Source organism: Engystomops pustulosus, chromosome 5 (assembly GCF_040894005.1).
Source record: "Engystomops pustulosus chromosome 5, aEngPut4.maternal, whole genome shotgun sequence".
Lineage (NCBI taxonomy): Eukaryota > Metazoa > Chordata > Amphibia > Anura > Leptodactylidae > Engystomops > Engystomops pustulosus.
The window spans coordinates 153896554-153920984 of record NC_092415.1 but is presented as its reverse complement, the minus strand read 5'-3'; the positions used below and the strand labels follow the sequence as shown (position 1 = coordinate 153920984).

Sequence of the window (24431 nt, the reverse complement as noted above, 5' to 3'; positions counted from 1 at the left end):
GCCGCCGCCATGAGGTTGCGAAAGGCCTCGGTCTCTACTAGCCTATAGGGCAGCATCTCCAGGCTAAGCAATCTGGAGATGTGGACATTAAGGGCTTGGGTGTGCGGGTGGGTTGCACTATATTTGCGTTTCCGCTCCAGCGTCTGGGGTATGGAGAGCTGAACGCTGGTGGATGCTGTGGAGGATCGTGGAGGCGACGATGGGGTTTTTGTGGCAGGGTCCTGGGCAGGGGGCTGACTATCAGCTGACACAGGGGAAGGAGCAGTGGTGTGCACGGCCGGAGGTGAACGGGCTTGTTGCCACTGAGTGGGGTGTTTAGCATTCATATGCCTGCGCATACTGGTGGTAGTTAAGCTAGTAGTGGTGGAACCCCTGCTGAGCCTGGTTTGGCAAATGTTGCACACCACAGTCCGTCGGTCATCCGGTGTTTCCTTAAAGAACCTCCAGACTTCTGAAAATCTAGCCCTCGCCGCAAGAGCCCTCTCCACGGGAGCTTCACTAGTTGACACATTTGGCGCTGATGCACCAGCTCTGGCCCTGCCTCTCCGTCTGGCCCCACCACTGCCTCTTCCAACCTGTTCTGGTCGAGGACTCTCCTCTGTCTCAGAAGCACTGTGTTCACCCGGCCTATCAACCCAGCTTGGGTCTGTCACCTCATCATCCTCCGATCCCTCAGTCTGCTCCCCCCTCGGACTTCCTGCCCTGACAACAACTTCCCCACTGTCTGACAACCGTGTCTCCTCATCGTCGGACACCTCTTTAGACACTTCTTCCACTACGTCAAGAAGGTCATCATCACCCACAGACTGCGACTGGTGGAAAACCTGGGCATCGGAAAATTGCTCAGCAGCAACCGGACAAGTGGTTTGTGAGTGTGGGAAGGGTCCAGAAAACAGTTCCTCAGAGTATGCCGGTTCAAATGGCAAATTTTCCTGGGAGGGGGCAGACTGGGGGGGAGGAGGCTGAGGTGCAGGAGCTGGAGGAGTGCCGATTTCGGTGACATGGGTGGACTGCGTGGAAGACTGACTGGTGGACAAATTGCTCGAAGCATTGTCGGCAATCCACGACATCACCTGTTCGCACTGTTCTGGCCTCAACAGTGCTCTACCACGAGTCCCAGTAACTTCAGACATGAACCTAGGGAGTGCAGCTCTGCGGCGTTCCCCTGCTCCCTCATAAGCAGGTGGTGTCTCACCCCGCCCAGGACCACGGCCTCTGACCCCTGCAGTAGTTGGACGCCCACGTCCCCGCCCTCGTCCTCTACCCCTAGCCCTCGGGTTAAACATTTTGAAAATGAAAGTTATAACTTTAATTTTTTTTTTACTTTTTTTTGTGTTTTTTCGTTTTTTTTTGTGTTTTTTAGTTTTTAAAACCAAACGATGCTATCCTATTGCTATGGCTATTTTCTAGCCAAGTATGAAAGCACACTACTATGCCAGATGAGATGACGCTGAGTTATTAAACAAAATAAACGTAAAATAAAAAAGGAAATGGCAGACTGTGCCTAATTGAAATCCAATCCCTAATAATTTTTCCCACTTCGGTCTTTGCAATGGATATGTGCGTCACTAAGCGCAAAACACAGCGGTCGCAAGTCTCACTACAAATTGCTCACAATTTGCTAGTAGATGCACTGCAGCAAGTACAGCCACCAGCAGATCAACCAGAAATCAAATATATATAACGCTACTGTAGGCGTAAGTAAGCCGTTTGGATTCTCCTATGGCTATTTTCTAGCCAAGTATGAAAGCACACTACTATGCAAGATGAGATGACACTGAGTTATTAAAAAAATAAACGTAAAATAAAAAGTAAATGGCAGACTGTGCCTAATTGAAATCCAACCCCTAATAAATTTTCCCACTTCGGTCTTTGCAATGGATATGTGCGTCACTAAGCGCAAAACACAGCGGTCGCAAGTCTCACTACAAATTGCTCACAATTTGCTAGTAGATGCACTGCAGCAAGTACAGCCACCAGCAGATCAACCAGAAATCAAATATATATAACGCTACTGTAGGCGTAAGTAAGCCGTTTGGATTCTCCTATGGCTATTTTCTAGCCAAGTATGAAAGCACACTACTATGCCAGATGAGATGACGCTGAGTTATTAAACAAAATAAACGTAAAATAAAAAAGGAAATGGCAGACTGTGCCTAATTGAAATCCAATCCCTAATAATTTTTCCCACTTCGGTCTTTGCAATGGATATGTGCGTCACTAAGCGCAAAACACAGCGGTCGCAAGTCTCACTACAAATTGCTCACAATTTGCTAGTAGATGCACTGCAGCAAGTACAGCCACCAGCAGATCAACCAGAAATCAAATATATATAACGCTACTGTAGGCGTAAGTAAGCCGTTTGGATTCTCCTATGGCTATTTTCTAGCCAAGTATGAAAGCACACTACTATGCAAGATGAGATGACACTGAGTTATTAAAAAAATAAACGTTAAATAAAAAGTAAATGGCAGACTGTGCCTAATTGAAATGCAACCCCTAATAAATTTTCCCACTTCGGTCTTTGCAATGGATATGTGCGTCACTAAGCGCAAAACACAGCGGTCGCAAGTCTCACTACAAATTGCTCACAATTTGCTAGTAGATGCACTGCAGCAAGTACAGCCACCAGCAGATCAACCAGAAATCAAATATATATAACGCTACTGTAGGCGTAAGTAAGCCGTTTGGATTCTCCTATGGCTATTTTCTAGCCAAGTATGAAAGCACACTACTATGCCAGATGAGATGACGCTGAGTTATTAAACAAAATAAACGTAAAATAAAAAAGGAAATGGCAGACTGTGCCTAATTGAAATCCAATCCCTAATAATTTTTCCCACTTCGGTCTTTGCAATGGATATGTGCGTCACTAAGCGCAAAACACAGCGGTCGCAAGTCTCACTACAAATTGCTCACAATTTGCTAGTAGATGCACTGCAGCAAGTACAGCCACCAGCAGATCAACCAGAAATCAAATATATATAACGCTACTGTAGGCGTAAGTAAGCCGTTTGGATTCTCCTATGGCTATTTTCTAGCCAAGTATGAAAGCACACTACTATGCAAGATGAGATGACACTGAGTTATTAAAAAAATAAACGTTAAATAAAAAGTAAATGGCAGACTGTGCCTAATTGAAATGCAACCCCTAATAAATTTTCCCACTTCGGTCTTTGCAATGGATATGTGCGTCACTAAGCGCAAAACACAGCGGTCGCAAGTCTCACTACAAATTGCTCACAATTTGCTAGTAGATGCACTGCAGCAAGTACAGCCACCAGCAGATCAACCAGAAATCAAATATATATAACGCTACTGTAGGCGTAAGTAAGCCGTTTGGATTCTCCTATGGCTATTTTCTAGCCAAGTATGAAAGCACACTACTATGCCAGATGAGATGACGCTGAGTTATTAAACAAAATAAACGTAAAATAAAAAAGGAAATGGCAGACTGTGCCTAATTGAAATCCAACCCCTAATAAATTTTCCCACTTCGGTCTTTGCAATGGATATGTGCGTCACTAAGCGCAAAACACAGCGGTCGCAAGTCTCACTACAAATTGCTCTCAATTTGCTAGTAGATGCACTGCAGCAAGTACAGCCACCAGCAGATCAACCAGAAATCAAATATATATAACGCTACTGTAGGCGTAAGTAAGCCGTTTGGATTCTCCTATGGCTATTTTCTAGCCAAGTATGAAAGCACACTACTATGCAAGATGAGATGACACTGAGTTATTAAAAAAATAAACGTTAAATAAAAAGTAAATGGCAGACTGTGCCTAATTGAAATGCAACCCCTAATAAATTTTCCCACTTCGGTCTTTGCAATGGATATGTGCGTCACTAAGCGCAAAACACAGCGGTCGCAAGTCTCACTACAAATTGCTCACAATTTGCTAGTAGATGCACTGCAGCAAGTACAGCCACCAGCAGATCAACCAGAAATCAAATATATATAACGCTACTGTAGGCGTAAGTAAGCCGTTTGGATTCTCCTATGGCTATTTTCTAGCCAAGTATGAAAGCACACTACTATGCCAGATGAGATGACGCTGAGTTATTAAACAAAATAAACGTAAAATAAAAAAGGAAATGGCAGACTGTGCCTAATTGAAATCCAACCCCTAATAAATTTTCCCACTTCGGTCTTTGCAATGGATATGTGCGTCACTAAGCGCAAAACACAGTGGTCGCAAGTCTCACTACAAATTGCTCTCAATTTGCTAGTAGATGCACTGCAGCAAGTACAGCCACCAGCAGATCAACCAGAAATCAAATATATATAACGCTACTGTAGGCGTAAGTAAGCCGTTTGGATTCTCCTATGGCTATTTTCTAGCCAAGTATGAAAGCACACTACTATGCAAGATGAGATGACACTGAGTTATTAAAAAAATAAACGTAAAATAAAAAGTAAATGGCAGACTGTGCCTAATTGAAATCAAACCCCTAATAAATTTTCCCACTTTGGTGTTTGAGGTGGATATGTGTGTCACTAAGAGCTAAACACAACGGTAGCAAGTCCCCCTGCAAATTCCTCACAATATGGTACTAGCTGCAAATAAAAAAAAAAAAGTATAACGTTATTGTAGCCCTAAGAAGGGCTGTTGGGTTCTTGGAGAATCACTCCTGCCTAACAGTAAGCTAATAGAACACCCTAACGCTTTCCCTGACCAGCAGCAGCTCTCTCCCTAGCGGCATCCAGACACAGAATGATCCGAGCAGCGCGGGCAGCGGCTAGTCTATCCCAGGGTCACCTGATCTGGCCAGCCAACCACTGCTATCGACGTGTAAGGGTACCACGTCATGCTGGGTGGAGTGCAGAGTCTCCTGGCTTGTGATTGGCTCTGTTTCTGGCCGCCAAAAAGCAAAACGGCGGGAGCTGCCATTTTCTCGAGCGGGCGAAGTATTCGTCCGAGCATCGAGCAGTTTCGAGTACCCTAATGCTCGACCGAGCATCAAGCTCGGACGAGCATGTTCGCTCATCTCTAGTCATAGACTAACATTTTAATAATATCCACCTTTTTCCAGATTCCTCCCTACTGGGTTTATGGATCCAGACCTAAGCAGAACCGGTTGGTTGTTAGATTGTAGTTACCCTTTAAGTTCAACTATTAGAATGTAGATTTGTGAATCAGTTCTGCCTCCCACTTTGACACTACCAAGTCATTTCCACAGTCATACCATGATGCAGTCATGTTTAGGGCACAGCAGAAATCCTGTTCATTTGAATGGTACCTTTTTATGCCAGTTGTCTTACCCACAATAATAAAAGTGGGCCATTGTCAGCCAAGTTCGAACTCGAATTTTTAAAACCTGGCTACCCGAACCAGACCCCTCCTTGGTAAAAAAAAACAGCAATCGGTGCTGGGTGTTAACCGTTTAAATGTTTAGGGCACAGCAAAAATCCTGTTCACTTGGGTGGTACCATTTTATGTCAATTGTCTTACCCACAATAATAAAAATGGGTCATTGTCTAATGTAAAAAATAAACTATTTTCATATTTTTTGTATAGAAAAAGTGAACCTGAAAATAAATATAAACATTGTAATCTTTTTATGATCTTCACTGTATAAATTAAATGTCAAATTGTGTTTTTGTTTTTTTAAATATAGACAATGGCCCACTTTTATTATTGTGGGTAAGACAACTGGCATAAAAAGGTACCATTCAAATGAACAGGATTCTGCTGTGGCCTAAACATGACTGCATTATAATATCACTGTGGAAATGACTTGGTAAATATGAGATACTCTTGTGAAACAAAAAGGAAAAGTGGGAGGCAGAACTCATTCACGAATCTACATTCTAGAATTAATAGTTGAACTTAAAGGGTAACTACAACCTAAAAAAAACAGAGGTCTGGGTGCCCTTTAATTTCTGATCGGTTCTGACTAGGTTTCAATAATAGAGCAGGTAGTGAATGGATCCATAAACACAGTAGGGAGGAATCTGGAAAAAGGTGGATATTATTAAAATGTCAGTCTATGACTTTTCTCTTACAGTACAATGTGGTCTTCTAATCCTGTACAAACATCATCAAATAATAATAACATAAACATGAATCAATACTTGTCTCTCCCAATTAACAGCTTGGCATGGAGCAACACTTTGAACTGGGAAAGTATATGAGGAAGAGATATTCTGGATTTCTGAATGAGACTTACAGTCGTCATGAGGTAAATATATATTTGCTTCCCAGAAAACCCTTGTTTGTGATATCCATTTTTAAGTGCCTTATAGGGGATAGTTATCAGTTTTTCTACACCAGTCATCTGGAATAGAAGCACTGAAATAATCGCAATTGAGATTATTCTGGCGTCTATGCCAACTTCATGCCATGTGGTGAATGGCAGAGTGAATGTTTGCAGGTTTTTACCCAAAACTACACCAGGACATTACAGTTGAAGCTGTGTCATGTAACTTTCCTTGCACATTTGTGATTGTCACATGACCAGGGCTGATTCTTCTTCACCAGGATATGGTTATTATGGTTTCTATTGAATAACAGCAAGCAATGATCTTGACATCTGTGAGAAATTGATATAGAAGTTGTATTGGGAAATATATGAGTTATAGAAATTATATCCTTCATCTGCTAAAAGTGGAACACACTTTAAAATGTAGGCCATTCAAAAAAATGGCTGTCAAATAATGCAGTCCATGGACAGGCCAGGTCTACCACAGCAGTCACCTCTAAGACATCCTAATTGGATATTTGGTTGTCTTGTGGAGAAAACAGCAGTGATTCAAGGGGAAAAAATATTTGAAGAATGGCTGAACATGCATCCTCCGACATAGCAAACCCTAACATAGGCCAAATACTGGTCCGAACCAACCCTTGGATTGTTGGAGCAGATTTCTCTAACTATTCTCTGTGCATTAGGCTTCCTGCTCATAGGATGTGCAGTATTCTGTGGACCTGTGGTTTGTTGTTTGCTACAGGTGTGACATCGGCAGATAAGCCCCACTCACATGCCCAAATTCACATCAAAAGTTAGGTGAACTTACTTAATATATAATAGGGAACCAGCTGTAGAACAATGAAATGCTGCATTTCAGTTATTTTCATTTGCTAGGATAGAGTAGAAGTTAAAAGAATACCCCTATCCAAAATTACTGATGACACCCAACATTAGAAAATTACACTTGAATCTGGTTGTGAAGATATTTCTTACTTTTTTTTTTTTTAAGAATGAAGGTTAACTAATAGTAATGGCAGCATTAGGCCCAGAAGTCTAGTACAGATATTTCCTAGGTTATGTACCAGATAGGTTCTGAATGTCCTTAAGTTGTATGTAAGTAAGAATTTGTATGTAAGTCCGAACTGGAATATTTTGTAAGTGAAACTTCAGGCAAAGATTTTTTTTGTCCCTGTGATGATAGCATTTTCATGATTTTGGGATGTCACGGAAAGAAGAATTAACAATGGATCTTTATTGCAGATCCATTTAATAACTCTTATGTTGACCATTACAAGCTAGGGCCAAAGATCAATAATTTACCAGTTTACAAAGAGCTCCCACAGATGTTACTGTGAGCAGAGAGGTCCATTTGTAACTAGGGAGTATCTATGAGTTGGGTGTACTGAAGTTGGGAATTGCCTGTATACAGTATATAATGGAACAAATCTAAAATTCTACTAATTTATAAACTAACATTGTCATAAGAATTGCATTTAACAAAACAAACAATATTCAGTACTGTCTGGGGCCAAAGCCTCATAATTCTGCAGACCGAGGGGCAACGCAGCTTCATGTATGTACAGTAATCTGAAATGATTTGTTCTGCTTTTAGGTTTACGTGAGAAGCACAGATATGGATCGTACATTAATGAGTGCACAGACAAACCTCGCTGGTTTATATCCACCAGTTGGCAGGCAAATCTGGAACAAAAATATGACATGGAAACCGATTCCAGTCCATACAGTGCCTCTCACAGAGGACAAAGTAAGTTTCAGAATTTCTTTGTATGGTTTTGTGAAACACAAGTACTTAACCCATTCTAAAGACTAAATGTATGGGGAATCGATAAATGTAACTATGGGGCAAATTTATCATATACCTTATACCAGTTTATGGCATAAAATGTATGAAAAAGTATTAAAACATTTTCACGCCACTTTTTGGTGCAAAAATTAATAACTTTTGCCAAATTAGCATTTTTGTGTGATCCCTACATCTCGAACCTAGTACCAGAACCTTTTTAGAAAACCTCATACATGTTTGGCAGGTGCATGAATAGAAAAAAAGAAAAAAGGGCAAGCGGCACTGGCACTACTCTCATACGCACTATAGCTTTAAATTATTGGCGGATATCAATGTGGATGGAGTCTCTGGTGGCATCCGCTGCAGTATTATGAAGACACCGGTGGTGCCCAGCGAAGAGGCATAGCAGTCACGTGTAGACAAGTAGAAAGATGAGGTGAGACTCACCCGGGAACTCTTCAAAATTTATTGATGGATACACAGACGATACAGGACACCAGTATGCGGCAAGGCGACGGGTCGTTTCGCGCTAGACAGCGCTTCTTCTAGCCTCTGACCAGGTCATCTTTCTACTTGTCTACAGGTGCATGAATAGTTCTGCAGTTGGAAATTTGTGATGCTGGTGGTGCAGGGTAAGGGTTTATGACAGCAACCTTTTTGTAGTTGTGATATTTCATTAGATTCCTTCTGGTGTCAGAACGCATATACCTTATATTTCGGTCTGATCGATCTTTAGAACGAGTATCACGACTCCAATACATCAAATAACTTAGTATTTATTACAAAAAATGTAATTTCTGCGAGTTCAGCAAATTTAGGAGCTGATTATCTTTTTAAGGGGAGTCTCTTTGAGTAACGGCTTGTAGGTGAGGTGCCCTGTATCATAAAAATACCTTTCATGAGATGTCTGTGGACTTAATGAAGAGAAAATAAATTCTACTTAGAAACAAGCATTTCAGAGTATTGTGGGTATGGGTGCAATGTCTAATGCACCCTCTCTAAGTCTTGATTTAAAATATCCTGTTACCACTGGCCAATAGAGGATGCACCTAAACTTGCACTAAGAAAAATGAAGATTTCTCATTCATTTGCATTTGTGGATCCACTCAAGAAAAGTGTGTGAAAAGTTGAGTGACAAATAGTACAGTCATGACTGTTGGTCTTTCATGTGTAGTTTACAGTTTTTTTTCTATTTCAGATTCAAATTCCCTTTAAACTAGACTCAGAATGCAATTGTTTTGTAGGTAATGGATGTAGCAGATAACTGTAATGCTTTTTTTTATTTCAGCTGCTTGCCATGCCCCTAAAAAATTGTCCTCGGTACAACCAACTGCAAATTGAAACATATACATCAAAAGAGTTTAGGAGTCTTCTCGAGCCGTATAAGGTAAGTTATATACTATCTAATCTTAATAGAAAAAGATGGTTTAACTTTTACTTATAGTTTAGTTGTACCCTGCTGTATTTAGATGAGCAGTTGTAGATTTGACCATCACATGTTTTAAGGAATTCTCTTTAAATTTCATATGGACTGCCTTCACACACTGCGGCAGATTAATCAGCAAACAGTATCACAAGTTAAACAATGCACAGTTAGACTAGACGGTATTATTCTGCCCCAGATTTAGCAAACTGTCTCATCCACACCTCCCAACCATCATGGATATGGTGAAACAGTCCTGGATTTCAAGTTCTGTCACGCTGTCCCAGGTGGCTGCAGGTTTGCCTTGGGACATCAACTCTATGGGGCACATTTACTTACCCATCCCGTCACAATCCCCGAGGTGCGTTGTCCGACGAGGATTCGGGGCTGCCGTGATTCACTAAGATCGTGAGTCCAATTTCCTGCATGTGTCGCTTCCCGCTGAGGTCCGCCGGAGTTCACCTTCTTCTTCCCGGTGTATTTGAGTGCGTGTCTTGCGACACAATTTGAATTTTTAATTCTGCGGTTTGTCCAAATCAGTTGGGTTGTCTGACAGCCACACCCCCTGATTTGTGTTGCATGAAAGCCGGCACCGATGCGCTAAAATCCAATCACATGCGCCAAAAACCCCTGTGCAATTCAGGGCAAATATTCTGGAAACCTGACGGAAATGTGTCTGACGGACCCTTAGTAAATGTGTCCCTATATGTGTCCTTCAGATGCCAAAAGAGTTAAAGAAAATCTACCATTTGTTTTTATGTATTGTGAACTAAACATACCATGAGAATGCTGTAGCTACACTGATGCAAAACAAAACTTGTTTACTCCCTGTGGATCTGAGTGGTTTTGTTTAAAAACAATTATAAAGTTCAGGAACTTGGGAAAGCTGGGTTGCATGCAGGCTGTCATTCATAAACACATAACAAGAAGCTTCCTGAACTGTCCAGACAGGACTAATCAACCTAACTCAAACACAGCAGCTGGGAGATGGTACAGTCATAACTTCTGCCTGTCAGGGACAACACATTGATTACAGTGCTCTCTAAAGCAATGCATACCATATATACACAAGTATAAGCTGACCCAAGTATAACCCAAGGCACCAAATTTTACCACTACAAACTTCGAACACCTGTTGACTCGAATTTAAGCCGAGGGCGGGAAATGCATTGGTCATAGCCTCCCAGTATATAGCGAGCAAACCCCCTATAGTATAAAGCCAGCCAGCCCCCTTTAGTATACAGCCAGCCAGCCCCCTGTAATATATAGCCAGCCATCCCCCTGTAGTATACAGCCAGCCATCCCCTTTAGTATATAGCCAGACAGCCCCCTGAAGTATATAGCCATCCCCATTTAGTATATAGCCAGCCACCGGTAGCATATAGCCAGCCCCCTGTAGTATAAAACTAGCCTTTAGTATATAGACAGCCATCCCCTTTAGTATATAGTCATCCAGCTGCTTGTAGTATATAGCCAGTCATCCCTCTTTAGTATATAGCCAGTCAGCCCCCTTTAATATATAAACCAACATGGGGAGAGAAAAAGAACTGGACCGCACATCCACACATCACACAATGATCTACTGCCGCTAGGCTACATTATATAACGAACTCAAAGTTCTTAGTTACATTTTGATCAAATTGTATAAGCCCACCAACCACTTCACGGTGACCTCTTTATGGTGGGTCCCTACGCTATTATGTGCAGCATCACATGGCGTGCACCACCGCCGCAGCACAGCGCCGGCAGGGACCAAGACCCAGTTGCCCCCTAGTACCCATACTGACAGGCATAGCCCCCATGGCTCCGGGCCCGGGCCCCCACCAGCACCGCACCACAGAAGTGGCGGACGCCATGCAACACCGCACCATGTGAACAGGAAAAAAGGCTCACCATGTGTGAACAGGTGTTGAATACTCACTGTTCCATGTGGTCTCAGACACTGGCTGAGAGGAAGTAGGCGGTCCCTATATGCAGTCTCCTGCTAATTTTAAAATTGCGGTGTTGCATGGCGTTCACTGCTTCTGTTGTGCGGTGCTGGTTGGGACCCGGGCCTGGAGCCATGGGGGCTATGCCTGCCAGTACGGGTGCTGGGGGGCAACCAGGTCTTGGTCCCTGCCGGCGCTGTGCTGCAGAGGTGGTGGACGCCATGAGATGCTGCACACAATAGCATAGGGACCCACCAAAAAGAGGTCACCTTGAAGTGGTTGGTGGGCTTATACAATTTGATCAAAATGTTACTAAGAACCTCGAGTTCGTTATATATATTGTAGCCTAGCGGCAGTAGATCATTGTGTGATGTGTGGATGTGCGGTCCAGTTCTTTTTCTCTCCTCATGCCCCTTTAGTATATAGCCAGCCATCCCCCTTTAGTATATAGCCAGCCCCCTGTAGTATATAGGCATCCCTGTTTAGTATATAGCCAGCCCCCTTTAGTATATAGCCAGCCACCCCCATTTAGTATATAGCCAGCCATCCCCCTTTAGTATATAGCTGCCCCCTGTATTATATAGCCAGCCACCCCCTTTAGTATATAGCCATCCAGCCCCCTGTAGTATGTAGCCAGCAATCTCCCTTTAGTATAGAGCCAGCCTCCTGTAGTATAGAGCCAGCCGGACCCCTGTAGTATATAGCCAGCTATCCCCCCTTTAATATATAGCCAGCCACCTGTAGTATATACCAAGCCCCCCTTAGTGTATAGCCAGCAATCCCCCTTTAATATAGAGCCATCCATCCCCCTGTAGTATACAGCCTGCCCCCTGTAGTATTTAGCCAGCCATCCCCCTTTAGTATATAGCCAGCCAGCCATCTGTTGTATATACCCAGCCCCCTTTAGTATATAGCCAGCCCCCTGTAGTTTATAGCCAGCCTCCCCCCTGTAGTATATAGCCAGCCTTCCCCCTGTAGTATAAACCCTGTCTGCTCCCCCTGTAGTATATAGTCAGCCCCCCAGTAGTATATTGCCAAGCCCCTGTAGTATGTAGCCAGCCCCTTGTAGTATATAACCAGCCCCCTGAAGTATATAACCAGCCAGAACCCTTTATTATACAGGCAGCCTTGTGTAGTTTATAGCCAGCAGGTCCCCTTGAGTGTATAGCTAGCCTTGTATAGTATGTAGCCAGCCCCCATTAGTATAAAGCCAGCCAGCCTCTTTTAGTATAAAGCCAGCCAGCCCCCTTTAGTATATAGCCAGCCCCCTTTAGTATATATCCAGCCCCGTGTAGTATATAGCCAGCCATCCCTGTGTAGTATAATGCCACCCCGCGTGTAGTATATAGCCACCAGCCCCCTGTAGTATATAGCCAGCCCCCTTTAGTATATAGCCAGCCAGCCCCCTTTAGTATATAGCCGGCCCCTGACAGAGGGCACAATATGAGGAGACCATAATGTGACAGGGATGGTGAACACTAAGAGAAAATTATACTGTGGGAGAGGGGAGTAAGAGGCATGGCAAAAAGTGTAACTTAAGTAAAAAATATCCTATCTTTTTTCCCTCCTTTGCAACTACAAAAGTTGTGAGGTATGCGGATGATGGAAGCTTGAACTAATTTTCACCCACCTCTGTTCCCTAGTCAGTTGGTCCAACACTACATTCCTAACGGTCTGATCACAACTTACTCACTTCTCTACCATTCTGGATTCACACACCCTATATACCAACGTAGGAATCTCAAACATCTGGACATCTTCAAACTCTCTGAGAATCTTCTACCTGTCATTTCCATATCTTTATGCAAGGAGGTAGAAACTTCATCCCCATTCTACAACACCACAATTTTTTTCAGACCTGGAATTTGCAGATCCCCTGTGGGTGCAGTCTCACGTGGCATTAACACCTGCATTTTCCAACGCATCACAACAGTTGAGATCTGCCTAATTACATTGCTGTCAATATTGCGTTTTTAATGTTTTTACCTAATGCGCTAAAACTGCATTAACACATCTGTGTATTTTATCACTTTTTCATTAATCTGATGTCTTCACAATCTCACAGCTCTAGACAATTATTTTCTACCTTTAATCCTCTCAATTCATCAGAGGACTTTGCCTCACACGATAAAAACAAAATAGACAGGATGAGGGAAAGTTTCAACCTTCAATCCCTGCAACCCACCTAGGATATCCAATGCCCCTCCCGCTTAACCAACTTCAATTCCCTGACTGAAGAGAAAGTTTCCTTCATGCTGTCAAGTTCACACCTCACCTGAGGACTTGACCCAATTCCATTGCATCTTATCTCTTTAACCCAGGGTGCATCTAGCCTATCTTCTACCTGAGGTGAAAAAATTTATGGTGCCCCTCCCCTCCCAAATAAGCAGCCAGTCCCACAGCCCCCCTTCTCCCACTGTAAAAGGTATCTCTTTAAATACTACTCAGATTATTTAAAGGGGGCCTGGCTGTCCAGTAGTACAGTGGAGAGATCTCATATCACATAATATGTAGTAGCCCCCTATTAATTGATGTACATCATCCACCACTTTATGCACAGTGATGGCACCTGCAATTTATCTTAAATGCCAAGAATTACTCATTTATATGGAGGTCAGCACCTCCAAGGGGCTCACACTGCCTGCTCATCCTTCACCTAGACCAGGGGTCTCAAACTCAATTTACCTGGGGGCCGTTGGAGGTAGATTCTGGGTAAGGCTGGGCCGCATCAAGTTTTCCACACAAAATGCGCTTACAAAATATCATTATTCAGATTCAAATGTCACGGCGTCTCCCAGTGCAAGGAAAGCCCCAAGCTGGGAGACGTGTTTTCTCTATGAACGCGTCCTGTGTACCGAGGGGTCCCAAGCTCCTACCGCACTGAGCCCAGTCAGGGACACTCCATTCCCCCCCCCCCCCCACCCGGTACTTGCCTCCCCGTGTCCCTCCCATCGAAGAAGATGAAGTCGCCGCTCTGACCTGCACCAAGTGCGTTCAGAGCGGCGACTTCATCTTCTTCAAGTACCGGAGGGAAGGGGATTAACCGGTTACGGGCCCTTTCCTGTTTTTTCATGTCCATTTTTCACTCCCCACCTTCAAAAAACTATAACTTTTTTATTTTTACACGTAAAGAGCTGTGTGATGGATTGTTTTCTGCGTAACAAATTGCACTTCATAGTGATGGTATTAAAGGAAACCTACCACTTAGTATGGCAGGGGTAAGCTGTAAGTACCGAGCACCAGCTCAGGGTGAGCTGGTGCCGGTACTTACTTTCGTTAGTGTTAAAACCGCGGTATCGCGGTTTTAACACTTTTTAAACTTTAGGGCAGAAGGGGCTTCGGCGCTGCGCGCGACCGTGCGCGCGCAACATCTCCGCTATTTCCTATGGAGGCGCGCGCACGATCGTGCGCACGCAGCGCCGAAGTGTCTTCTGCCCTAAAGTTTAAAAAGTGTTAAAACCGCGATACCGCGGTTTTAACACTAACGAAAGTAAGTACCGGCACCAGCTCACCCTGAGCTGGTGCTCGGTACTTACAGCTTACCCCTGCCATACTAAGTGGTAGGTTTCCTTTAAATATTCCATGCCATGTACTCGGAAGCGGGAAAAAAATTCCAAATGCAATGAAAATGCATTTGCGCCATTTTCTTGTGGGCTTGGATATTACGTCTTTCACTGAGCGCCCCAAATGACATGTCTACTTTATTTTTTGGGTCGGTACGATTAAGGGGATACCAAATTTGTATAGGTTTTATAATGTTTTCATACATTTACAAAAATTAAAACCTACTGTACAAAAATATTTTTTTTTATTTTGCCAAATTCTGGCGCTAATAACTTTTTCATACTTTGGTGTACAGAGCTGTGGGTGCTGTCATTTTTTGTGAAATTTGATAATATGTTCAATGATATCATTTTTAGGACTGTACAACCTTTTGATCACTTTTTATAGATTTTTTTATATTTTTCAAAATGGCAAAAAAGTGCCATTTTCGAATTTGGGCGCTATTTTCCGTAACGGGGTTAAACGCACTGAAAAACCGTCATCATATTTTGATAGATCGGGCATTTTCGGACGCGTCGATACCTGATATGTTTATGATTTTTACTGTTTATTTATATTTATGTCAGTTCTAGGGAAAGGGGGGTGATTTGAAATTTTAGGTTTTTTTATTATTATTTTTTTTTTTTTAAACTTTTTTTGATTTTTATTTATACTATTTTTCAGACTCCCTAGGGTACTTTAACCCTAGGTTGTCTGATCGATCCTATCATATACTGCCATACTACAGTATGGCAGTATATGGAGATTTTCCTCCTCATTCATTACAATGTGCTATCAGCACATTGTAATGAAGGGGTTAAAACGAAATAGCCTCGGGTCTTCGGAAGACCTGAGGCTACCATGGAGACGGATCTCCGCCCCCCGATGACGTCACGGGGAGCGGTGATCCCAGGTAAGATGGCGGCGCCCATGCGCCGCTATCTTTTTGAGGCTGCCGGCAGCTTTGTCGGCAGCCATCGCTGTGAAAGCACCCGCGATCGGTGCTAGCACCGATCGCGGGTGTTACCGGTAAGCCTTTGCTGCAATATGCAGAAAAGACTTACCGGCTATGGAGAGGGCTCAGCCCGTGAGCCCTCTCCATGCAGCGCGACCAGGTGGGGGCCGCAAAATATTGTCCCGCGGGCCGCATTTGGCCCGCGGGCCGCGAGTTTGAGACCCCTGACCTAGACAGACAGTACCTATGGACTGGTACCTATGATTCAATATGGTCCGGATCATGACTTAACACTGGCTGACCTTATAAGAGATATCTAACTCTCCCACAACGACACGCAATGCCCTACCAAGGCGAGCAATCCACATACAATATAGTCCAACCACAATGGTGTATCTGCATTACTTGGGTGTGTACCTCTTCACACCTTTGAGGGTATGTTGACACTTGGGGGCAGATTTACTTACCCGGCCCATTCGCGATCCAGCGGCGCGTTCTCTGCGGTGGATTCGGGTCTTCCGTCGATTCACTAAGGCAGTTACTCCGACCTCCACCTCGGAAGTCCGCCGAGGCCCGCCGGTGAAGGTAAGTGCGTGTCCCGCGACACTTTTTTTTTTAAAGGCCGCGGTTTCTCCGAATACGTCGGGTTTTCGTTCGGCCACGCCCCCCGGTTTCTGTTGCGTGCATGCCGGCGCCGATGCACCACAATACGATCGCGTGCGCCAAAACCCCGGGGCAATACAGGGAACATCAGCGCAAATCGGAAATATTCGGGTAACAAGTCGGGAAACCGCAAATCGGGCCCTTAATAAATGACCCCCTTGATGATTTTGGGATGCAAAAACAGTTGCATGCAACTGTGTTGGAAAAAAAAGAAAGCGCACAGCTGTAAAAGGAGACAAATACAATGCAAATTTTATAATCAAATAATGACACACTACTATATACAAACTCATATGTATATATACATAATAATATATGCACAAAACATCATGTACCCTCATAGTCACACATACCAACATACATTAACACACTCCTACATATATACACACTCCACAGATACACTTGCCCCATCGAGGCTGGACCCAGGCTCAGATCCTATTATACCCTCATCCAGGTTATTAGAGGCAGGGACCAGAGGCAGGAACAGGAGGACACAGCACACACAGGGATGAAAACTGTTTACTTTTCCATTGCCCTTTGACAGCCTCCTCCTAAGGTGTCTCTGACCAGCATCAGTAGAACAGTGTAAAGGGGAAAGGACAGCCTCCACAGATCTTGTGAGCTGTACAACACATATACTGTAAAGGGCCCACACGCAGTAGCAGTACCGGACCAAGTTCCTCCTCTAAAGAAACATGTAAGTCCCTTTAGTTAGCATCCTGGTAGCCCACACTGTAGATTAAGTATCAGCACACCTGGAATCTGCCTGTTTGGGCAGATTGACCGAGTGAACACTAGTAGCACAGTTAATCTGATGCCGCTCCCACTTCTCCAGCAGGAGATGCCGCCTGAGTCTCAACCCACCTCATGGTAGGTGTGTCTGTACTTTAACCTTTCATTATCCACTGGTATTGTTCCATTTTCATTTAAACATGCCACTGTCACACCCATCCTAAAGAAGCCTTCTGTGGACCAGTATTCTCTACTGAACTATCTCATGCCCTTTCTTACTACTACTACCATTTGCTTCAAAACTCCTGGAACAACATATCCATTTAGAACTATTCTCCTACCTCAACTCCAACTCCCTCTTTGATCAACTACAATTTGGCTTCCAATCCAATCATTTCACAAAGACTACCCTGACCAAAATCTCTAATGACCTACTGTCTACCAGGGCAAGACAATTACCCTGCTCCCTCCTTCTTCATCTGTCCTCTCCCTTTGACACTGTTGACCTACTGCTGCAGACTGTGGGCCAGATTTCTCTAAAGTAGTGTGCAAACTCCAACTAAGTACTACCACACCTCTTTAGGTGTACAGTTTTTCTGTTGGACACAGTGCAGCCGTGACACAAAACTGAAGCAGACACTTTGTATCATAGTATCATAGTTTATACGGTTGAAAAAAGACACATGTCCATCAAGTTCAACCAAGGAAGGGAAGGGATTGGAAGGAAGGGAAGGGATTGGAAGGAAGGGAAGGGATTGGATGCATGTGCAGATAAGGACAGAAAACACAGACAGCACAGACAGAATGATAGATCTCGGCCACTATGTTCTCTTGGCATCACTCACCGGGGCCTCTCTTGGATCTCCTCATACCTCTCCAACCGGACATTCACTGTCCATCACTCTCATGCTACCTCTTCACTTCACTCTCTCTCTGTTGGTGTCCCTCTTTCCTGGGACCCCTACTCATCTCCATCTAAGCCTCTGGTCAAGAATAGCACATTAATCCAGAGTCTATAAAAAAGCTGGTCCATGCCCTTATCAACTCCCGCTTTGACTTCTGCAACATTCTTCTCTATGGTCTCCCAGCTAACTCCCTAGCGCCTCTCTAATCCATCCTTAATGCTGCTGCCCGGATAATTCCCACAGTCTCCTCACTTATCCTTTGCCTCTCTTCTCTGAAAGTCTCTCCACTGGTTACCCATTGCACAGCGAATTCAATTTAAAATACTAACCATGCTCTCCACAACCTGTCCTCTCCATATGTCTGAACTTATCAGCCAATACCATCCCACATTTAATCTCCTCTCCTCACAGGATCTTCTCCTTCACACATCCTCTCCTTCACACATCACAACTGTATCCAGGACTTAACACATGCATCTCCCATACTGTGGAACAAAATTTGTCAGATTGTCCCTCACCTTCCAATCAATCAATGTAACCTGAAAACCCACCTGTTCAGTATACAACACACAATAACTCCACTGCTCTGCTCCCTCCCCTCGTGTCCTCATCTACCTTGCATATAGAATGTGCGCCCTCATGGACACTTGTCACTTGTTTCATGATCACTGTAGTTTTGTATTTGTACTTGCATTTGTTCTGGTCTTAATGTAGTGTTTATGAAATCCTTATCTCTTGTATTGTATAGTATTGGTGCTCTATAGATAAATAATAATAATGCTACATCTGGAATAGTATAAGATTGTCTAGTCTGAATGTGCAACTCCTATTAGCTGTCTTAGTTTAATGACCCTTTCTTATCATACAAAGTACAGGTTTTGTTTTATCAATTACACGCCTCTAGATGATATATATGTTTAATGTACATTGAAACATTGGGGCTCATTAACTAAGGGTCGCGCTGTGCACTTTAGTCGGACTGTGCACGTTCTTCATGGCCAAAACGGCTTGCAAAGGTATTTAAGAAGTGTCCCTTTTGTGGCACAACTGGGCTGGCTTCCATGCGACATAAGTTAGGGGGCGTGCCCTATGTTAAAGGTGCACCCCAAAAAAGATGGTGAACTCTGTTGGGCCTGAGCGGGGAAGTGACACATTCATGATTTCTGGCGCACAATCTCAGTGAATCGCTGCACGCAGCATTATACACGGACAATGCACTTTTAGTGAACTCTAGCAGATTTGTATGTAAATGTGCCCCATTATGTCTCGACATCATAGTTATCTTTTATTTCTTACAGGACTTGATAAATAGTTTACCAAATATTACTGGTTACTCGATCAAGGAGATGCAAGAAGGTGTCAGGTGGTGGCTATTATATGATGCTTTGCAATGTGAGGTAAATATAATTGTGCTTTACATCAATAGACGTTGAAGGTAATCTGTGTGCAGGAACCCCCTTAAAGTAATTACACGCCCCTTGAGATCTCAGGCATAGTTGTATGATTGCAGGTGGTAATGCAGCTCATGCAAGCAAAATAGGATACCTCACCGATAGAAACAATACTCGCAGATCAGGAGTGTCAAAGTCATTATCATCAAAGGCCTTATGGATGCCTTCAATGGGCGAAATTGTAAAACTGTACAAGTGGAACTCAAGTGGTGCTCATTAACATCATGCTTACTGTTGGGCTATGGTTGTTGTGAGCACATATATGACAGGGGGAGTCTCGAGCCTTGTTCTCTGCTATCACACAATAAATGAGGGAAAGAGAAATAGCTCTTTACATAAGTTTATAGAGGAAAGGTAGGCTGGAGTGTAAGTCAAATACAGAAGAAAAAAAACACCTGCCTGTTCATGTGGAAGAATTAGTTGTATTTAATATAAACTGCATATAAAAAATGTCCATTTTTTTCTAGCAAATTCACAATTACCCTTTGCCGGTCTGGGCAACCGATGACGTCCTGAACAAACTGTCTCAGCTAGCAGATATTGGCATGGCAACTTTTTTTGGAGTATATAAACATCATGAGAAATCCAGGCTACAAGGAGGTAAGTTACTATCCTCTTACATCTAGCTTTATATTTCAAACATAATGTAAGTACCGTACAGCAAAGCACAGTATTTACTTACTGTGATGTGGTCAGTGGCAAGATGACATAAGGACCATGTATTCTGAATACTTCCAAATCATGTGTAAGGGGTTTTTACAATGATTTCAATTTGTACTAATATGTATTTTCTGTCATTTGTAGGTGTCCTTATGGGTTCTATTATAAAAAATATTTCACATGCAGCAAGTAATGCCTCCGGCAATCTGAAGCTGATCATGTATTCTGGGGTATGTAAAAAAACAAAATGTGTTTTTTGTGCTTCTGTATTTAAGTTTTTGGACTTTGATATGGTAAAAAAATGATGAAAATTACACAAATCAACTTAAAAGACATCTAGCACCAGGATCAAGAATGGTAAACCAAGCACACTGACATGCTGGTGTGTGCACCCTATGTAAGAATGTCTTGTTCTTTTAGCTTCTTGTGCCCTTGTTTTTACATAAAAAGGCTTTTAAATTATGCAAATGAGACTGAGGGGCTCTGGGTTTCATAGGTGTTAATAGAGCCTGCAACTCCTCAGACTCATTTGCAAAATTTTTATAGCCTTTTTTCTTACAAAAAAGAGCATAAGAAGCTTAATGAGTGAATCCTGTCAGAGGGCACACGCCAGTATTTCAGTGTGCTTGGTTTACAATTCTTGATCTTGGTGGTAGATGTCCTTTAATGTTACATTTTGGATTGTATGATACAAATGAAAATAAATTTACAATTACAAAAAAGAGTGATGTGATCACCTATATGTGTCTTAAAGGGGCCGCCTAGCTTTTTACTAATTTTCTTAACAATATTTATTGTAGCATGACACCACTATAGCTTCTCTCCAGATGGCTCTCAATGTCTCCAATGGAAAAATCCCCCCTTTTGCTTCATGTTACATTTTTGAACTTTACAGAGGTGATGATGGGTAAGTTGCACATACGATTGTTGGTGTAAAGGGGGACATGGTCTTCCTTTTTTCAGTGTAACAGATAACTTTTACTTTCTTCATAATAGTTGCACAAACATTTCCTAAATTGTTTTCAGAAACTGCATAATACTTTAGCTGGTCCACCAAGGTCAACTTTCCTCTGTCCTGAAGTGCTGCTGTGGGTCTCTGGTAGGCCATTCCATGTGTCAACCAGCAATAATAAAAAATGATTCACCATCTGGGCTTGTACTAGTGAAACTTTATCGAAACACGATATCGCCTCAGTTTGAAAAACAATATACCGGCCTAGTATGCAGTACAGGAATGCAGTAATGTCAAATAATGTCATAGCCATTCACTAGTCTCTTCTAGAAATCCTTTGTAGAAAGTTCTTTACATTTTTTACAGGGAACTTGTGACAAGCTTTTACTCCACTAAACTACCACCACCCTCAGGAATGGTATTGAATATCCTTTCTAACATTGCCTCAAGTTTAACATAGTAGAAGCAATGCTTAAAAGGATATTCATTTCCCTACTGTCCTTATATGGTTTTTATACAGAGCATACGCTCAGCAAAGGCTGGGGGAGGGATGCAATACTTTGCATCCATCCCCCACTGTCTCCAATGCTCTCCACAGAGTTTATAGGTGTCTATGACAACTGAAAACATTAAGGTCATTAATCTGCAGAACTGAAATTCGAAAAAAGCTACCCTTTCTTTTCTCAATGTTCAAGTCCATCTGTGTGTGGTTCAAAATATTAAAAAAAAGTAAAGTAAAACAAAAAAAAGTAAAAAAAAAAATACAAAGTAAACAAGTTTCTCCCCAAAGTCCTGTCAAGTTTGTTTTTTATCTCTACTTCAAGGACAACATAGAGCCTTAGGTAGTGGATGTTTTTTTATTTGGCTGAAAATCTACACGTGTTGCCTAGACAGTGAGATAGAACTTTGCCTCCGTAAAAGAGATATTTCTTTACAATCTTGTTTTTTATATTATTTACTGTATGATGTTACAAATACTAGTTTTATTCTCATTTCCAGTGTTATGATTTTTATTGATACAAAGAAGACTCTTTCTGTCCCTATGCCCACTGTTTCTACTGATCATTCCAAGGACCTGTTAGAATACCCCTAGACAGACAGTCAGACGCCGTCCGTTGTTGAACAATTATTCCTAGCACAGAACATTTGCCCTTGAGGGACTGCTCTTAGGGTATGTTTGGGATGGCAGGAGGAAATGAAAAGGATGGGAATTACAGGAGAGTTAATTTCGTCCATATAGTGACCATACCAGAGCACATAAGAAGAAAAGAGCTTCTCCTTTTTCCAAGCTACATTTAAGTTTGCTACTGAGGGCGAAAATTTCTCTCCCATTGCCTCTCCTTTAGTTTGTCAATTGAAGCTGTCATTATACATAAAGTGGTCGGTGATGAGGAGTAATTCCGCTGCTACCAAGATAAAGTTCTTTAAATCCCCATTGTTATTCTATAGCAATTGTGGGAAATACAATTATAAAGAAATTTAATATCACGAAAAATGATCTTCCCATTTTACTTGTTCTATACATAATAAAACATATTTTATGTCAAGCAAATAACTTAAGCATCTGGTTACCAACGGCTACAAAAGTGAATCTACCCACTCCCCAAGCCTCTTATTTAGAGAACCTATTCCACCCATAATAGATCTCATAGCTAGATGAAACCGGTTTTTATGAAATCCCTACTGTACATTGAATATCTATCAAGATTTTATTCTGTAGCATTTATTGCATTCTATGGTATTGGAATTCTATAGCAAATATATGGAATCCAACTACAAAGAGGTTCAATATCACAATTAAGCCCCGAAAAATATTCTTCCCATTTCAGTTGTTCTATACATGACAAACCATATTTTGTGTCCCGCAAATAACTTTGGTTACCAAAGGCAGCAAAAGTGAATCTACCCATTCCCCAACATAACCTATGCTAAATTCATGTTTCACTGTGTTAATTACGAGTATTGGTTGTGTCTCTCTCTCGATACATAAATCACTGAAGGGCAGAGACACTTGTAAATGAATATAAGAATGTTTAAAACTTAACATTTAGTTCTAGTTGCATTAAAATGTAGCTATAATGGAAATTTCCTATAGAGTTTGCAGGGTGAATTTACTCTCTATCTGATAAGATTGGCTGGTCTGGCGATGGTCTCTCAAGTCATATTCTCCATCTACCATTGTGCACTAATGGTTCTCCATATTACTAAAAACTTGATTGACTTGATTGGAAGCGACACTTTTTAACCACTTAACGGAAAACAACCATTTATAATGACAAAAAACAAACCATCTCTTCATTCCGATCCCAGCGCAGGTCATCTTTAAGGTTGACACACCGGGATCATCTAGAGAAAAGACACATTATTAGCAGGCCGGAGCACAGGGACAAGATGTCCGGCACTCCAGGCTTCTAATTATGCATGCCCTTGCCACCTTCCTCTCCTGTGCTGGGAGTAAGCTGGGAGCATGGAAGAGGAAGGTGGCGAGGTCATGCATAATTAGCAACCTGGAGTGCGGGGACAAGATACCTGCTAATTATAAGTCGTGTGAATTGCCTTGTGTAGGTCTATGATCTTGTCCCTGACATTCTTAGGAATGGTCTTGCCCATGTTTTAGAAGTTACAGACTGAGTAACTGAGTCTGTGGACAGGCGTTGATTGTACAGTTGACTACTGTATATAAGACATCTATCTTGAGAAAACTGTTGGTGCAATAATATGAAAAGAAGAAGTCGAAGGTGAGCATTGCTCTTTTTTTTTTTATTAAGGGGCCCTGCTATGGACATTACATTACGGGGGGACCTCTGCAGGGGACATTACATTACAGGGGGGATATTGCAGTGGACATTACATTACAGTGGGGACTCTGCAGGGGACATTACATTAAAGGGGCGACTCAGCAGGGCGCATTACTTTAAAGGGGGGCTCTGAAGTGTACCTTTCATTAAAGTGGGACTCAGCAGTTGACATTACATTAAAGGAAGGCTCTGCTGTTTACATTTCATTGCTGTGGACCTTACATTAATGTGGGGCTCCGATGTGGACATCACATTAAAGGGGGGCTCCGCTGTGGACATTTCATTAAAGCGGGGCTCTGCAGTGGACATTTCATTAATGCAGCAGCACTCCAGAAAAACTTCAAAGAAACTATCCTCTTTATTCCATAACCAGTTGTGACAGCGACGTTTCGGCTTTAGACAAAGCCTTTCTCAAGCATTGTGAC

The 24431-nt window shown here is 42.5% G+C and overlaps 1 protein-coding gene across 1 annotated transcript in view; it reads left to right on the top strand.

Moving 5' to 3' along the window:
- The window catches only part of LOC140133370 (prostatic acid phosphatase-like), a 44312-nt gene that overhangs the window by 10609 nt on the left and 9272 nt on the right, over nt 1–24431 (top strand). Inside the window, exons 3-9 of the mRNA XM_072153477.1 lie at nt 6100–6186; nt 7805–7957; nt 9285–9383; nt 19444–19542; nt 20064–20196; nt 20401–20486; nt 21057–21163. Coding sequence (XP_072009578.1) covers nt 6100–6186; nt 7805–7957; nt 9285–9383; nt 19444–19542; nt 20064–20196; nt 20401–20486; nt 21057–21163 — 764 coding nt within the window. The remainder of the gene's footprint in view (nt 1–6099; nt 6187–7804; nt 7958–9284; nt 9384–19443; nt 19543–20063; nt 20197–20400; nt 20487–21056; nt 21164–24431) is intronic.